The following is a 19,350-nucleotide window of genomic DNA, read 5'->3' as shown; positions in this document are numbered from 1 at the left end:
CTGATGCTGCTTCTATTACAAGCAGGTTCTCCTTTGTTACTCTGCTGTTTGCAGCTTCTTCCTCTGTTTGGTGGCTCGGTTTGGGTCAGAGCCCGGCACCGGAACGGGGAGCGTGCCCAGAACATCTAAGCTAATTTCAGTCAAATTGACTGTACACATACGGGAGAAATTCGATTTCCAGCTGTATTATCTGTCTGTGCTTGTCCTCGTAAAAAAAAATTTGATTAAGTAACATCCCAGTCAGAGCAATTCAGTGTGTTTACTTGCATTTTTAAATGTCTGGTTTTCGTCAGGCTAACATAGTAATTATTCTTTTTAATTATTCATAGATCCACCTCAATGTTGAATCTGTACCTCAATGTTTTCTTTTTTTTTTTTTTTTTTTTAATTTATTTGAAGCTTCTTTTGCCCCTGAAATGCAGCCTGCTTTGCATCTAACATCAGGAGACATCATGGCTCGTGTCAACATGTACAAATAATTACCACAACACTGAACAGTTCCTTTAAAGGCCCAGCATGTGACATCTAGTGGTATAAACTGGCAACTGAAACCAGATGACTGCAGTCCACCTCGCCGTCTTCTCCCAAATGTAGGAAAAAACAAAACAAAACAAAGAATTAAACATCAAATAGCTTGTTTCCATTTTTATATTGATGCAAGTCAACCCAAAAGACCAAACCTTCAACCTGCCAATGAAAAGACATCAGGTCCAGTTCTCATGCTAATACTTTCACTTTCTTTATTTTTTAAGTTCGGACCACCTCACAGACGCTGCACATCAAGATTACTTGCATAAAAGCCCTTGTGCATGGTCTCAGTGACTTGCTCAAGGACACTTCAGCAAGGATGGATGTTTGCTGACGTGTGCTTGAAACGGTGTCCTTGAGTTGAAGGACACACTCTGATGGTCCTGTCTGTTTTTTTTTTTCTTTTTCAGTCACTTGTCTTTTCTTTAAAAGTATCTAAGCATGAAGGGAAGACAACAGCTAAAGGTGTCACGAGGTTGAGCACCGGTGGAGAAATATGAAAATAAATAATTAACTCTCAAGCTTGCTTAAAGTCAGACGAGGAGGTGGTGAGGTGGAGTTCGGTGGGATGAACTCATCGTTCATCCAGCAGTTGAGACAATCATGATGCAGGATGGTTTTACTTTTTGGTCTTTACTTTTACATCCTATAAATAAATGGCTTGTGGCAAACTCGACCAGAAACAATGAATAAATAGTGAGAACTTTGCCGTAACTTTCTGATAAACAACTATTCTCACACGTTGGAAAGCCCTCACTGAGCAGCAGCACACTTTCTGACTGTAAATGTGCGGCTCCAACCTGGAGCTCATAGACCCGCCACCGCTGTCCCCACATGGACACACACACACACACAGAGGCAAATACAAAAACTTATTAAAGACCTGTTTGATCTAATTGACTCATTTCACAGTCTAGCAGGCCAGACCAGGAATAACCACGCAAACACAGACACACACAAAGTGTGCGACACACCATGGAAGTCAAATGAAATTTAAATAGACTGATATATGTGTGTGTGTGTGTGTGTGTGTGTGTGTGTGTGTGTGTGTGTGTGTCTGCGTGTGATTTTTTTATTTGATACGATGGCTTTGGTGATTAAACATTACTACCCAGTTAAATTACAGGCAGTAATTTGTCCTTAGGAACACGTTTTACGTGACAGTGCATTGGGGTTTGTTCATAGATGCGGACTGCGTTCGCTCTTATCGTGAGATAAGAATCAACGAGAATATATGATACATGATGCATACATACAAACCAAAGCGTGATTCTGTTGGCTCATAAAGCTCCTCATCTGGATTTGCAGTTTTCAGACCATAACTTCGCCATATGTTGAAACATTGCGCCTGTCACAACATCAGTATCACACAAAAACGACTATTGTGGTTGGATATATTTACATTTATATATTATCTTCCCTGGAGTCCGGTGCAGTAATAAGTCATCATGTTATTATATTAACCCTATAAAGGCAAATCTATTATATTTAATACATATAATGTCTGAGACTGAGACTACTTTATGGTAGAAACTTTCCTTAAAACTTTGTTGAACACAATCGGATATGTGTTGCCTGCTCGTTATAAATATGAGGAAGCAGTTATGACAATTATTTTCACCCATCACACGATAATAAATTATATTTAAGAAAAAACTGTTTTAAAAAATGTTAACATTCTCCACAGTTTTTCTTAGATGTTGCTTCATTCAACTAGAAATTAAATGAAAAAATATTTATTTCACACACATTAGTTCATAACAGCAATAACAAAAATAAAGCAATTAAAAAAAAAAACATTTCATAAATCTTTATTTTTACTGTAAGTACAGCCACTTGTTACAGTTCTTTCAAAAGCAAAACAAATAAGTATATACATGATTATAAAAGATATTTTTTAAAAAAAAGCAGGAGCTGGTTCGGTTAGCACCATTACAACTACATTTTTTACATCAATTAATCGACACATAAAATTTCTCAGTACAGCATGAAAAGAGGCAACATTATGATATAAATGAGGTTTGCACTTGTTTGTCTTGGAAGTGAGAGCAACTGCATCATGAAACGCCATCTGAAGCATTTTCATGTTAACTTTACTGCAGCTGCACCACAGGCTGTGTGGAAACGTGTACGGCACACTGTGCACATATTTTGTATTTTTGTATTTTATTGTTGTTTGGTCAAATTTACATCACAAACAAAATTTAAACAACATAAAATAACATAAGTTTCATCATTATCATTTGACCAGGTGTAGGCAGAAGCCAAGACTTATTATACCTACCCTCCTCTCCAAATTTAAAATTTTAAAATATAAAGCTAAAGTGTGCAGCATATTGGCTTGTAAATACTGGCATCATCATCATCTTCACATGACTCATTTCTGATCATATGACCTGAATACCTGTCTGTGTTCACCACACTGAACACTTGGTCTGGAAGGAAAGGTCTTTTCTCTTTGGTTTAGAAATCAAGACAACTCTCATTTTAGAGTTAAATATAATGTCATACTACTCGCCTTAACCAACACACACATCACATATGTACACATCAAATGATTAATAAGACAATCACCCAACTTGCATCAAATTTTACAAAGATTTACTTTTCCAGAAAGATCATCCAATTACCCAAAAAGAACTAGTCAAACCCCATTAGTCACTAAAAGTGGCCCAGATATGGTTCTTCCCCATTTAGTTTGCATAGACTGATGTGAATACCGATATTGCAAATTTCTAACCAGATACAAAGAAACCCATCATTCAAGCCTTTTGGAGAACAATTCACAATGATTACTAATGTCAAAAGCTTTAAAAGCTTACAGAAGCGTATGAATATGATGATGTTTCCAACCTTAAGGATGCTGCACTTATGTAGAAATGCAGAAGCTGAATTAAGCCCTCAAGGATTCACGTGTTCGCAGCAGAAATACAAGTATTTTATTTAGAAGTCACGTCAGAATTACAATATTTAGCGGTGATACTGCACATCACATGTTTACTTAATATGTTGCCGCCTCGGATCAAACATGATGATTAGATCTGGTACTCGATTAACTACTTCACAGAATCAACTAAAAACACATTTTGTTGGAGGGGAAAAAAAAAAAAACACCCAGTAAATCTGGCCATTGTGTGCAACTGGAAAAGGGAGAGTTGCCATTCATCACCAAGCTTTTAACAGATCCAGCTTTAGTCAGACGTTTAGAGAAAATAACACCTGGGTGGAAAGCCGTTTTGCTGAGAAAGCTGTGCAGAGGTTAGCGGCTGCAGCGTCTCGCATGGAGGCTATTAAACTAACCGTGTTGTTGTTTTGTTTGCATACAGACAACATTTGCTAGAAAGATCAGCCGTTAGCCGCGCCACGTTCACGTCACAGGATTTTCATTGCCGCGCGGTGTGACGGGCTCTTCGTGATCGGGTCATTAAAATCCAAATGTGTTGACACCATGCGAGTCTTCTGCAACCATGTGGGTGGGGGTAGGGAGGGTGGCACGGTTACGCAATGCAGGATTTCTGTAGGAGTTGAGGGAGTTAACATCTCTCTTGTCTTGTCACTGAGATTGATGGCTGTGTTTTTAACATTCTCATACCCTGAACTATTTTAAATCCCGGATTAAATACGTTAAACAGGAAGCAAGAAATTGTCCATTTTCCAAACAATTCTATAATAATTCTAAGCAAAAACAGTCAAGTTGGGGTTTTTTTTTTGGTCTTTTTTACAACCAGGAGCTCCACTTTAAAGGAAAGAAGACAAAGAGATGTAAAATATTTGTAAATAACCCTGACATGCTAACAGCTAAGAGAGCTTTTTCAAATCAATTGACCTGAAGTTCCTAAAAAGTTTTAACTTTTACTTTTCTGGATTCACATGCTTGGCTATGTGTTTTCTTTTCTTTGGTTTCTCAGAAAACTTTTTGAGAAGCCTTCTGTCAAAACCATGAAAGAACTACAGAGGTCTAAGATCAGCACTGGTTGTATCTGCTGCAGACCAGTGCTGCATGGGAATAAGAAGCTTTTCATCATGTCCCGCTTGTTGATACCTTGTCATGTCCTGCGATAGTGGAAGTCTCTGCTTTAGTTACAGATTTGTTAGACATAAAAACTCAACTCTCATCACCATCCTGACTGCTAAATGAGTTGGTAAATTGTCTGAAATGTGGTGAAACGTTGTAGAAAAGTCATCCAGAGCCTGATGTGGAAGTGTGTGATGTTATTAACACTTAAAACTCCTAAATCGCTGGTGTTCCTGAGCGCTGTTGCTTAAATTGTCTGTAGCATAGCGGATCTGTAGCGTTTAACTCTATCGGGTTAATTCTGATCAATAAATTACCTTTAAGGTGATCTATGGGGGTTTTTCAGGCTTTTATATCCCCTCAAGCCCCAAAATGTCGTGTTTATTCAGAAAAGCTACATGGTAAAACAACAATGTGGGATTCATAATAAAACCGCGTTTCATCATGAAATCAGATCAGTGTCGCTAAGAGACCTCTATTTTGACCTGAAAATTGCCATGAAGCCATTTTCTCTCAAACGTTTGACGGATTAAATGACTTGAATTGACGGTAATTTCCAGTCAGGAGAAGCCAAAGATGACCAGGTGAACTCTATGCTCCGGAATAAAACCAGGAAGACGTTTTAGTTGCACAGCGGCACCAAAAACAAGCCAAGTTGGAGTTGTTTTTGTGATGACAGGGAGGAAATAGTAGCATAAATAACTATAATAATAAAATAAATAATAATAATGAGCAAACAGCTGGAGGAAAAGTGCAAATATGTAAATAGTTTCCAGAATTCTTTTCTCCTGAAAGCTAAAACTTGAAAGAATAATGTGCAGAAAAGGCTTGGTTACTGTTAATCTGTGTGCTATTTTTACAAAGTCCTGTAGAAATACATTCAGTTTAGTTTGGTTGACCTTTATGCTTCTTTATCGATAGAAACATTCAAATGAAATATTATTAGCTTTATAATCTGACAACTGAGGCTGTCCTGAAAAACTAACATCTGGATGTTGATCGTGATTAAAAGGGTTAAACATGTATTTTTACATAAAAACAAGCTGACCAAACTAAAAAAAAAAAAAAAAAAAATGTATTGGAGTTTTACAGATTAACCACAAACACAGGATGCCGAGGTAAATTTCTCTTGTGGTGGTCATCACACTGTGTGCCTTTTGCTGGAAGGACTGTGCGCTGTACTGGGAGTTGTGAAGTTGGAAAGAGGTTTTCTGAGCTTATAGCGAATTTTTTTTTTTTTTTTTTTTTACAGATGTTGCCTTACTTTGGATTAGCTTTATGATTTTAAACTGTACAGGTGTCATTTATGGACAAGGATTTCATATTTGACTGTTGCCCTGAGAGGAAGCATCTGCTAGATGCTTCCACATCGACTTGCTCCTTTAATGTCGAGACTTGTGATCGATACGATGCTCAACATCGAGAGAGAGCGAGCAAAGCAGAGGAAAGGATGCAGAGAGGTAGACGAGGCAGGTTGTCGGAGAGAAAGAGGAGGAGGAGGAGGAAGGAGGATGCAGCACACAAAGCACCAGAGCAGCAGGTTGCTATAACAACAGCACCTTAGTGGTTCCATCCCTTTTCTCTCCCTCCCTCTTCCTCTCTGATCACCCTCTCATCGTTTGCTCCCTGCTGTCATTTGGCGCGCTATGCCTCTCCATCAAGCTACCTAACACCCCCCCACCCCCACCCCCGCCCCAACTCCACATCTCCTCTGCTTCACCCTCTCTCCTCCTCTTCGTCTTCACTCAAAAGAAAAAGACCATCTGCCGACAAATGAATCCCCCCTCTTCCACCTCGCGAGCGTGCATCTCTCTCTGGTTTCACCTTTGTCTCTGTGCGTCTTCTCTGTGTGTCGTGGCAGCAGTCAGAGGAGCAGCCAGCAGGTGTTTATGTCAAAGAATACACAGCGAGACGCTGGAGGGGAAAGACGAACCGCTCGCTCCCGACTTTGCTCTTTTTCGTGCTCTTGTCCTTTTTCTTTTTTTTTCTTTTGCGGCGATGCTCTTTTTCCCACCAGCTTTCACTAAACACTCCAGCTTGATTAAACTACCTCACAATTCTTTGTCTTTGACCCCTGATGTCGCCTCGTCGCTCTCCCAGACGCACAAACATTCATTCCTCTCATTTCAGCTCACCTCAGAGGTACTTCATTGTTAAACAAATGTAGATGTTGTCAAATTAAGTTTGCAGCGCATGACAGGCATATTACAGTAATTCAGAGGTGCAATTAGGTTACTAATTGTGCTAAAAAGAAATAAAGGAGTAATTAGCTGGAGTTAATAGAAGGTATTCTGTAGTAGCGAACAGTTTTGTTGTTCATCCCTCCGGCTGTGGCACGCTGACTCACAACGAGCAGACACAACCACAATCCTCCCATCTTTCTCTCACTCTCTTTCTCTCTTTGCCCGGACTCCTTTTCTTTGTTTCTATCTCCGCATCCAGGGTTTTATCATGAAGGTTAAATGGAAAATGTTTATAGGTGGGTGTGTGTTCAAAACTTGTGTGAGTGTGCGCATGCATCCATGTGGGAGGGGTGCCACGGTTCACACCACCTGGACAATTATGGGAGTTTTTATAGGTGGGCTTTGAAAGGCAAGTCTGTTATTATCAATGTGAGTCACTGGCATTTAGGGAAAGCCTATAACACACAAACACACATGCACACACTCACACACACATATGGATAAATCTGTGTACAGGAGACATGAATTATTTAAACCCATTGATTACAGGACCACACACACACACACACACACACACACACACACACACACACACACACACACACACACATACACACACAGTTAAAGACCCCTGTGATGGCAGTGGTGATGTGTGTTCTCTCATGTTTTGGTCTGTAATAGCTGCACCAGCACACAAGCTCAAGTCTCATCTACACACACACACACACACACACACACGCGTGTACTGTGGTTTTAGTTGCCAATACATAGCGTTTATAATTTGGTAACAATAATGAGGCTGACTGTAAGCTATTGTGGTGAACATTCACACCCCAGTGAATCAAGAAAATCTGAAGAGCAGAACTGAGGATGAGTTGTGTGATGTTGTGCTGCTGTGGTGTGTGTGTGTGTGTGTGTGTGTGTGTGTGTGTGTGTGTGTGTGTGTGTGTGTGTGTGTGTGTGTGTGTGTGTGTGTGTGTGTGTGTGTGTGTGTGTGTGTGTGTGTGTTTGGGATGGGGCATGTGTGTCTCTGTTTCTGCCAGCTTGAATGGGTCCACCTCCGGGTCAGAATACAATCTGAATATATTTTGTCTGTTGTTCCATCTGAATAACAAAGATCTAAATGTGCATTTACACACACACACACACACACACACACACACACGTATCAGTGCAAGGAGCTTCCTTTGTGTACGTGTTGTGTGTGTTTGACTCTTTCACATTTGACAGCTGAAAAGTGTGGATTTTACAAAATATTTTGCTGCTTCTGAGCTCCTCTTTTTTTCCAGCTGGTTGTTTGAAATGTAGATGATGCATATGACTCGTGAATGGCTTCTATGGATGAGTCTTTTGTATGTTTACATTTTTGTGTGTGTGTGTGTGTGTGTGTGTGTGTGTGTGTGTGTGTGTGTGTGTGTGTGTGTGCATCAGCTGAAAAGAATCATACATTGACATTAAATGAGAGGACAGTTAGTGTACTCTCCAGTGTTTCTTGTCTCTTTAACTTATAGTTATCATCACCACCTTGTAAACCCATTATCCACCCCATCTTACATGATGTTATATGTTTATCCTTATACTTTATATATAGAAAATGTGTGTGTATACAATTTTTATTATTATAACTAATGACGTTTTGCACAATGATGCACATAAAATAAATCACCTCTTTGTTTGCGCCCTAAACTTTGGTTTGAATTTGGGACTGAGCATAAAATTCGCACCCTGGGAACCTTCCTAAATGAGGTCCCTGCTTCCCATTTGTCATTTTAATAGCATCTGCTATTTCCCTGCCAACTTCATTAGGAGCAAAATTGAGACTGAGAGTTTATTAAATTGTACAAAAATTGCACAGACACCCAAATTATCATGCAACCATGTCTCCTTCCCCCGCCCCAAACTAATTTAATTTTTGCATGCTCTCATTGTTCACCACAGTCTAAATGTTATCCTCAAAATGTGACAATGAGGACTTAACACACTGGTGCTTTTTGCAAACGGACTGTAGTATGTAATGCCTTTGTGTCTTTCTCAGTACAGTACAAATTCTTTATTCTTTTTAGCTAACCTTTACTTGACCAGATAAATCCAAAGAGAACAGGTCCTTATTTACAATGATTACCTGGGCTGGAGGCAAATCTAGTAAAGTAAGTCACAATGCTGCCCATTGTCTTGCCATTTGCACAATGAAGATGTTGGTGTTTAATATCATAAGGCTGCCATACATTAAAATTAGGGTTGTAAAACGATTGAAATTTTAAATTAGATTAATCACAGTTTGCCAATTCAATCAAGATTAATCACCATTTTCAACTATGTCTGAAATATGCGTTGCGACTCTATGAAATCAGCAGAAAGATGTAGCCACCTGTCGAACTGGAAGGCCCAGCAACGCATGTTCAGCTTTGGCGTGGTGCTTTCAGCTTATACAGCTTCACTTTTTGCTTATTGGTTGTTCATTTTATGCTAAAATCAATCCACAGGGCCAGTCGGCTCATGTTGTTGCATTTCTCCTATAAACACCCCCCCCCCCAAAGTTCTGTCATCGTAACAGAGAAATGGTTGCTGTAAGGGGTCCGTCATGCTGCAATAATGTCAAATGTCAATGCAGTTATTACACAAGTTAGTAACTGCTGTTCATACGTTCTGTTTGACAGCTCTGATATCTTTACGTTAAAGTAACAAATTGGAAATCGAGCTGATTTAACGTTTAGATTAACTTCAATTACCTCTTTTGGATTTATCATGTGTCATGACACCGTCCGCCGGCATGTCAACCGCTTTACAGCCACCGGCCCAGTCTAGGGCTGATGCCGTGCATATCAAAGAAGTCTGGCCGTCAACTGCGGAGGAGGGTAAGGGCCTACCTGTGGTTCCAAGCTCTGTTGTGGCGGGTGCCTCTTTGGGCGGTCCGTTCTCTGAATCACCTGCCGGTACGGGATCTGACCTAGCTGACTCTGGCTAGCTCTGGCGGCAGACCTCGGCCCATTTCGTAATCAGTTTATTTGATTTGGACAAAGACGAAAGAACTAACAAAAATCCACACCAAGTTTCAGAGGGAATCCCTGGTGTCCACCGCACCTCTCACACCAGAACGGCATTTATCATTTTGATTGCCAATCCCACCTGGCCCCACCCACCACAGCATGACAGCCAAACTCGCCTTAGCAGTGCCGTGACACGTCTCCATAAAGATGACAAATATTTAGCTCTTTTCTGGGCTCAGATGTATTAACATTTCTAATGTTTCAGCTTCTACAAGTTCTCAAATGTAAAATTCTGTAATACCTGGAATAATCTCAACATGAAACAGAAATGTTGATTCATGGCAAAAACGCCAAATAAATTTACTTTATCAGCTCAAAAATGGTAAAATAACAAATTTTCCCTCTGAAGTTTATTACAATGAAACAGCTGCAGTTGTGAATCACCAAGAGACAAACAAGACAATGCGTCTCCTGCACACTGCTTTAAGACTGTAAGAGCAGATCATGACAATGAAATTAGCAGAAAGCTAAAAGGTTGTGCAACTACAGTCATTTAACCACAAACTCACATTTTTGACATAATGATGTCAACAGTTACCACTCATAGCTAGACCTAAAAGATAAAAAGTCCCAGACATTCATAAAAAAAATATAACTGGTTCAAATGCTGTTTTCACAACTTAAAAGAAAAATAAAGATGATTAAGAAACTTTGTAGTCAGTAACAATTTAGTAACAACGTATATTTTTCTAACCCTGCCACGCTTCCTGTCGTTGTGATGTGATGCTACCTGGCACAGCTGCCTGAAAAGAAAAAAAATATGAGGCTTACTTTGAACTCTAAGGCTCACATTATAAGCATGCTGTTCCAGACTGAACAAAACCATTTCAAACACAGTGTAAAGCTGATATCCATGTCCTGTTATGTGGCTGGTGCTGTTAAGAAGGAAAAGTTTTGGCACAGAGGTGATAAGATCAGGGAATCTAGACAGGTTCCAACTACGACTTTCAGTGGGAAGTTTTATGTTCTCTCCATGGACTCCTGACAGTATACACACATGCATGGTAGACTAATCGATCACTCTTAATTCTTCCTTGAAGTGAGTGATTGTTTTGTCTCTGGCCATGCGATGTTCTGGCAACCTGTCTAGAGTCTACCTTGCCTTTCATCTACTTGCTGCTGGGATAGTCTCCAGCTGCCTTGCATTAGAAGTAGCAGGAATAGAAAATGACTGGATAGATTGGTAAAACTTAGAATGAAACTCTGAATCAGTCTAAATCTGCTGCTTTTCCACTACATGGTACTGTGCTGTATGGTAACAGCTCTGCAAGCCTGGCCTGTACTTTGTTTGGTTTTACATCTGCTCTGGTTCCTAATGGGTCCACAATCCTGGTCCACCAAAGCAGGTGACGTGCAGGTTTTAGATGTTTCCCAGCTGCAACACTTCTTATCCAACACAAGGTTATGGATGGAGATTTTGAAAAGCCTTTTAATTTAGGTCTGAGGAAGCATTTATAACCTGCAGAATTGTTGATCGGTGGTGTTTAAACACCGCAGAGCTGGGCCTGTCACGGTAACAAATTTTGCCATTCGAATAATTGTCTCAGAAATGATTGCGATAGACGATAATATTGCGCTAAGCGACTATATTTCTCATTTTGAGACCATTTTCAACTAAAATAACAACAATATCATAATAATGCAAGTACACTCTTTCAAAGATTAACATTCTTTAATCTCTAAAGAACATTTAACTCAATGTGCAGACTAGTTTGTGCCAATCCACTCCCCAGTCTGCTGAAACAGATCAGGATTTCTCCTGAGGTTTTGACAATGTATCTGGAACAAATGGTCTCTAAAGCTCTTTTGAGCTCATATAAGGGAACATGTTTGGACTTGACCAGAGGTTGAATGGTAAAATTGAATATCTTTGATCGCCTTCGGTATGTCATTTTTCACGTCATTGTAAAGTTGTGGATTTGCAGTTTGTAACATGAATGTTCATTCAGGCAGATTTTTAATATTTTTTCCCCAGCTGGGATAAAACTGCAGTTGATTGTGTTTTAAGTGCAGATGGAAACTTGTAGTATTGCCGTGTTTAGTTAATATTGTCTTAAAACAAAAGCGGCACTCGCTCGGAGTGAGCCAGAGAGAAAAGGCAGACAAATGAAAATTATTGCGTCTGGCAAACTTATTGCGCACATTTTTTCTTATTGTGCAATTAATTGACTTATTGACTTATTGCGACAGACCTACGCGGAGCATTGATTGATTAAAGAATCTGTTTGTAAACAACTCAGCATCTGCATGCACTTACTGACACACTTCCTCTTTCCATTAAATCATCTGAAAGTTCGATAGAAAGTTTAAAGCTTAAATTATGGATATTTGAGCACGTGGATCGCAAACTGTGAGCTAGTGATGAAGAAATTGTCATGTTTATTGACCAAGAGTTTTGATTAATGGATCATTTTTTTCTTCGCTCTGCTCAGTGACGAAAGTGTGGTACGACTGTAAACCCACCCCTGCTGATCATTAAAAGCAGTTTTATCTGTAAGGTCTACAACTTGAATGCTTATAAAAAAAAAACTAACTTTAAAAGTTTTTATTTAATTTCTTGTGAGCTTTGTGCTTCCTTTACTTTGCAGCAGGTCTCATTGTCATGTCTCAGATACTGTTTACTGTCCATCCAGTCCTCCTATCCACCTCTTTTCCATCTGTATGACAGTAATTACTTTAACTGCCAGTCGTACTTTGTTAGCACCTGGTTGTTATCTTGTTTGTGCCACGGCCGAGCCAGCGAGACAGTAGAGTTCAGAGGATGATGTGGTGGCTGCCCACAGTAAAGCTGAGAATGGGTTGTGGATTTCACAGAGGCAGCTCATCTGCTCATTGGGTTATGTTAATAATGTGGAGATACAGCTGTTCCTTTGATTTTCCTGTCTCTCCTTAGAAAGTCACGTGTACATCTGCAGGATTTGCTCCCTTCGAGGGCATCCAGCCATCTCATGTTTCCACATACATGTCTGTGTGTTAAGTGCAGAGGATATGCTCCATGTGAGAACTCACCGGTGTGGTCAATATTTAGCCTGATTGACTGCAGACTGAAAATTAAATTGATTTGTCTTTTCAGCACACGTCTTGCTTTCTCATGACAATTCCTGGAGTTAGGCAAGATCAGCCCATTGCCTTATTGATTTGTACTTTGTGTTGTTCCATCATGACCCCCATGAGGACCACAGAAAAGTTTCTGTTGCTAACACGTCTGATTTCTGTTGGCTTGTAGCCTTAATGTTTTCTTGTTGTTTTCTTACAGCTCCAGGAAACTGTAAAGAGGAAGCTGGACAGTGCACGATCACCCTTGAATGGAGATCAGAATGGCATCTGTGATGGCGGCAGCTACTCGCCAACCACCAAACGGGTACGGAAGGAGGGCTCCGGTGGTTTGGATTCACTAACAGGCCTCCCTAACAACAATAGCAACAATGTGCCACCCATCTCTCCCCTGCATCACCAAATGGACATTAAACCCTTACTCAGCGGGCCCAACACTTCTGCTGGGAATAGCACTACAAACAGCAACGGCACCCATACGGGCCGGGCTTCGGATGAGCTCGGGAAGAACGGTGGCAGCCATGTCCCGGACATGAAGCTAAATGGCTCACTGGACTTGGAGGACAGTTTCGGCCTACTCAAAGACCTGAAACAGGAGCCACTGGATGATGGGGGAGGGATGGAGTCCTCTGATTCCCAGTCTCTGTCCAATCAGAACAAACTGTTCTCTGACATCAACCTCAATGACCAGGAGTGGCAGGAGCTGATCGATGAGCTGGCAAACACTGTGCCAGAGGACGATATGCACGACCTTTTTAATGAGGACTTTGAGGACAAGAAGGAGGCAGAGTTTGGAAGGCCAGCAAACAATCAGACACCAGGCCCGCAGGAAGCAGCTGGGAATACGGCGGCGAGTGCAGGGGGTGCAGCTTCAGCGACTGCTCTGCCTCCTCCCCCTCAACCTCCACAGGGAGTGCCACAGGTCCCCATTGGTTCACCACAGGTCAGTTTTACGATGGTCCAGCTTAAGTAATCTTGTTTACCTATATTTGTTAAATAGTAAAAGTACGATTCTTTACATGCCATTAACTTGCATTTACACAGAGAATAGTAATTTCCATCACAGTCTGTTTCCACATCCGTGTTCATCCCTATGGAAGACAACCAAAAGTCATTCTTCTGGGAATCCCCATATCTGATCGGTGTGCAAAACTCCACCTTTTAGTTTCCTTTTCCCCTCTGGAATTTGCTGTAACTTCATCAAAAATGTTTAACTTCCAGGAGCCTGGAGGTTAAATGAAACACTGACAGGCCAGACTAGACCAAACTCCTTTAGTTTTCCCTTTTATATGAAAGCTGTATTGTTCTGACAGAGAAGAAGCTTACAAAACATAAGAAATTAACATCTCCATTTTAGTCCGAACATTTGGATTGGTCAGAGTTTATACAGAATTACAGTAAACTGAGGGGTGTAACTATAATTCTTGTGTTCATGATTACAAACTACGATCAGGACGAGGAACCACTTCACACAGAGTAAAAAAATCTCTCTGATCAAGATTACCTACTATAGCTTTAATCCTAAAGACTGAAATGAAAACAGCAAAAAATTATCCTTTTCCTTTGCTGCGTCAAATTTTTCTTTCACTGAAAAAAATACAACGCTTTAAGCGTATCACCGTGGAGGTATATAGTCCAAATGTCATATAGTGGATTGTAGTGCATTAGGGCTGGGCGACATGATGATATATATTGTTTGGATGAAAGAAACTGTCTATCATTTCATATGAGGCACTATCGTTTACACCACAATAAGGTGCTTTACTGCAGTATTTTACGTCAAGATGTGCTTTACAGCATGCACACTGTAATACATAAGCAAACTAAGACAACGACGGTAGCAGACGTGTTTCAGAGCAGGATAATTCACTAAAAGATGACCAGCCAACCAAAACTGATGAGCTTGTTCCTAAAAGAGGGTAAATTTCTGTTGCATGGATGCGGTTTGGATATAAACAGACTAGCCCACAGTCCCAACTACGGACTCCGACACAACTAACTCATTTTATCACCTGCGCAAGAATCAGTATAAAGAATGCAGAATAAACAATATAGTCAAAAGCAAAAGGAGCGTCAAGTGGAAGCGAAAGCTCATAATAAACTCCAGACACAAACTGTGCAACAGGTATTTCCCCGTAAAACGTCATACGGCCATAGTTCCCGCAGATGTAAGGAGATCACTGCTGCTGTTGCCAAGCACATCTGACACATAACTGATGACTGACACAAAATTACACAAACAATTTTATATTGTTATGGGGATATAAATTAGCTATGTCGGGATGTGAGATTTTGGTAATTTTGTCCAGCCCTATATTCAAATATCCGAGGCGTCAGCGATTTTTCTTTTATAAAAGGGTGAGATCAAAACTTGCTGCTCTAAATCCGTTGCAAAACCTACAGCAGGTCAGTTAACTCCTGACAAAGCTCTTTACCTATTTGGACTTTTTTATGGACCACCTCTTTTTCCACAGGTGCGACCATCATCATCAGGGCCTCAGTTTGCTACCACTGCCAATGGAACGCCTCCTCAGCAACCCCTGCAGCAGTCTCCAGCCGTTGCTATGGCATCAGGTTCACCATTGCACAACTGCGTTGCTCGCTCCCCTCAGACTCCAACCCAGGCTCAGACGCAGTCAGTGCCCAGGCCAGGGAATGGGTACATGATGAACCCAGGTCCAGGGGTCAGTCAGGCGGGGACCGGACCTGCAGCAGCGGGCGTTACTTCTGGAGGTCAGCCTGTTGGGCCAGTGACACCTGAACTTTCCCCAGCAGAGCAGCTAAAAGCAATGGCTCAGCAACATGCTAAACTCCTGCAGCAGAAGCAGCAACAAGCAGCTAACTGGTCCCCAGCAGGGGCCCCAACCAGTCCATATAACTCTGCTCCTTTCAACCCAGATAAACCCAACAGCCCCATGATGTACCCACCGCAAGCCTTTAACACACCACAGGGCCCTCTGGTGGCTGGGATGACACCCAACAATGGGCCGAAAGCCCCCATGAACAACTACCTCCCTCACAACCACATGGGCATGATGGGTCAACAACAGCCAAACAGCATCAACCAGAACACCCTATCCAAACAGCAGCAGCAGCAGCAAACAGCTGCCATGTTGTCTTACAACAACACCAAACCGTTGAGTCACTTCAGTGGCAGCGGGGTGGATCACATGGGCCAAAGGATGACTCCGCCCATGGGAGGAAACAATCAGGTTAAGAACGCCATGATGCCACCTTACATGGGTGGTGCAGGAGGCGGTGGCCAAGGGGCGGGGCCAGGCCAGACGCAGGGTCCAATCCCAGGGCAGACGGCACACCTGAGTGAAGAGCAGAAGAGGATGATGCTGATGAAGCAGAAAGCATTGAACCACAACATGCCGTATAGCGCCATGCAGTCTCATGGACAGGTAAGTGAGCAGTCTGGTGGTTTTTAATACCCCGTCGATTTTATTTGCATTTCAACTGAAGTGTTGTTGATCCTGTTGGGTTTTCTTTGGTCCAGAAGGAGGTTTAGTTTAAAATATTGAACTTCCTCATCGAGTCCTTTCTAAGCCTGTTTATGAGCCATTCATTTCTTTCAGGTGTGTTAAAGTAGGGCTGCCTGTACAACCTGCACGGCAGTGCGCCTTGGGAAGAAAACACTGGTTTAGATGATTTTTGTTGGGGGCGTGCCTGATTTTTTTTTTTATCTCCTTGGTTGGTTGTTATAGGGGGAAGAGTGACCGTGTGACTTTGATTTGAAGAGATATTGAAGCACTGACTGTCCACTGGAGGGTTTTTCCTTCTTTTTAAAAATGAGTTTGGACTCTATTTTAGACAAAGTAGTGTCAGTGGAACAATTTTAGATAAGTTAAGCATTTGCTTGGGACAAATTACAGATTTCTCTTTTATAAAATGTTCAGCCAGAGAAGGTAAAATGGCGGTAGTTGCCCCAGCAACCAGCCAGGGCTGGAAATAGGCATAGGAAAATGGCCTGTCGAGAGTGTATTGATGCCTCTGCAACACTAGCAGCACTGATAGCCTCCTCCCCCAGACACACAAGCTCATGCACTCACACACCAGGCAAACACCAAAGCTAAACGGCTCCTTAGCTCATATCCCCAATCTGTCACAGCTGACTGATGGCTGAGATTGGACCACTAAGCCAAGCTAGCTGTTGTCATTACTGAAAGCCCACCTCAGGCAGTTTGTTTCCCGGCGACCAGCACAACCCACTCTGAATGCTCCGGTGGTTCAGCCAGGTGTCAGGTGTCCTTTATAATGCACCGGACGACGGCTGTTCCAGCGCGGGTGGGTTGCATCTCACACATAAACACCCACACGAGGCTGGCTCATTATCTTCGAGCTGTTTTTCCACTGTTAATATAAACTGTGTGTGCGTGCTTGTTGATGATGCACTTGTCTTTTTCTCTTTATCTCCCTTGTCTCTCTCATTCTGCTTTTCTTGTGCTGATGATATGGCTACAGTCAGTCACCTCCTCCTCCCCTCTGGTGATCTCTGCGTCTGCTGTCATGCTCCTCCTCCTCCCCCCCTTCTCTATGTCTCTCTGCCTCCCTCTGCCAGAGACACTCAGCACCAATAAAGGAGCAGATTTATTAATATAAGGCCTTTGTGGCTGCTGCCTGGAGGGCTGTGTGTTTGTGTGCAACTCTGCTTGCATGTATGTTTGAGTGCGTTTCATAGATTTGGGGAGGTGTATGAGGAGGGTGGAGAGATTTATTTGTGAGCAGAGGAGAATTGGAGACCTGGAGGAGAAAGGAGAGGCATGAGCAGAAGAAAAAAGAGAGGAGAACGGGAATATGCACAAAGCAAGAGATTTATTATAGAGTGAGGATGGAGCATATTAAAAAGAAAGTCAAGAGCCTGGAAAGAGGAACATAAGCGAGCAGTGCCGAGTGGAGTGTCTGAAATGCAAAATGGCATTTATTCTTCAAGTATTTATCTCTGTTTGAACCCTGTTTAATTGCCTCATGCCTCAATGAAAGAAGCAAATCATTGATAAAACTCACAAATGTCAATATGTCTATGATGTTGAAACATTGAAAGGAAAAATTCCACATATTTATGCATCCGAACCAGACCAGGTTAGACTGAACATCTATGTTACTCTGCCCTGAATAAATCATAACATTGAAGTTTTATAATCATCTGTGACCAAACATTTACCCAATTTGAAAAGGATATTTAATAAAGTTGCACAGGAAACAGGGATGTCTTCTGGTTGGTTCCACTGTAAGCTATGCGCATTAGCTTTGAGGAGGGAAAAGGACGTTTAGCTTCACTTGAAATGTAGTAAATGAATAAAACAGGCTTATTGTATCTGGTGGCAAGTCAGACATGCTTTTAGAAGTTTGTGATTTCCTTCTTATTTACAAATGTATGTATAGAGCCTCATTTTATATTATTACTATGCTATTATGTAGGTTATTGGAAATAAATTTAATTACATAATCACAACTGATGCAAGTTAAACATTCATTAATTCATCTATTCATTATCCTTACCTTTTTCAGATTAAGTGCAGTTGTACATGTTGATCTGTCTTTCCTGTCGTCTCCACCCCAACCAGTCGAGGCAGATGGTTGCCCTCTTTGAGCCGGGTTCTGCTGGAGGTTTTCTTCCTGTTAAATGGGAGTTTTTCCTTCCCACTGTCGCCACGTGCAGCTCAGGATGGGGGATTGGATCGAAGTCATGACTCGATGCAATCAGTTGGTTTCTATTATAGGATATGTATGAATTGGCTTGAAATGATGTGTATGTTGATTCGTGTATGTAAAGTGCTCTGTGACAACATTGTTGTGAAGTGGTGCTATACAAATAAAGTTGAATTGAATTGAAAATAAATAATAGATGAAAATACTGATCTTAAAAAATTCAAATCAGTTGATCAATAATGTTACAAAAAATGTAAGTACAAAGTCATGCTAGTAAAATAAATAAATTGAACAAGCCAAGCCAGTTTAAAAAGCTTAGTTTACTGTACAGATGAACATGTTGAAGGAAACATCGTTTGCATATTGCTCAGTAACCAATGTCGCAATTTACACCTTCATCTGTCCTGAAAAGGTGACACAGATCTCACGGTTCAGCAAATCTGCGTTTATTCTCAACAAACTTCACCTGCTTCTGTTACTGGAGCCCCTGCTGTGTTTTGACTACAACATTTTTTCCCCCTCCAGACGTTTTGCTGTTGTTTGATGACTGATGCAGCTCTGCTTGAGAAGTAAAGGTTTACCCGTAGCGAAGGTTAAGATGCTTCATGAAAGCTTCACATCCAGCCAAATTTGACTTCGATAACTCCTCTAAGACTGAAGTTAATTCTTCATGAGCAGAGAGAGATTAAAGAAGTTAATGAAGTTTTGAAGGCAGCAGAGGTGACTTAAGGTGAAGTTCCTCCAACATGGCAATCAGCCTTCGCTGGACATTAAACTGCAAGCTGCAGCTGTAAATCTAATTTGCTAGATTATCCCAAACCATAAACTCCTCCGAGACGCTTGACTTCTTTGAGATTTTGTTGGTGTA

The 19,350-nt window shown here is 41.3% G+C and overlaps 1 protein-coding gene across 1 annotated transcript in view; it reads left to right on the top strand.

Moving 5' to 3' along the window:
- The window catches only part of maml3 (mastermind-like transcriptional coactivator 3), a 147,015-nt gene that overhangs the window by 64,115 nt on the left and 63,550 nt on the right, over positions 1-19,350 (top strand). The window contains exons 2-3 of the mRNA XM_079264803.1: positions 13,030-13,770; positions 15,302-16,234. Coding sequence (XP_079120929.1) covers positions 13,030-13,770; positions 15,302-16,234 — 1,674 coding nt within the window. The remainder of the gene's footprint in view (positions 1-13,029; positions 13,771-15,301; positions 16,235-19,350) is intronic.

This window comes from Telmatherina bonti (assembly GCF_933228915.1).
Source record: "Telmatherina bonti genome assembly, chromosome: 3".
In the NCBI taxonomy this organism is placed as follows: domain Eukaryota; kingdom Metazoa; phylum Chordata; class Actinopteri; order Atheriniformes; family Telmatherinidae; genus Telmatherina; species Telmatherina bonti.
This window is presented reverse-complemented; position numbering and strand designations above follow the sequence as displayed.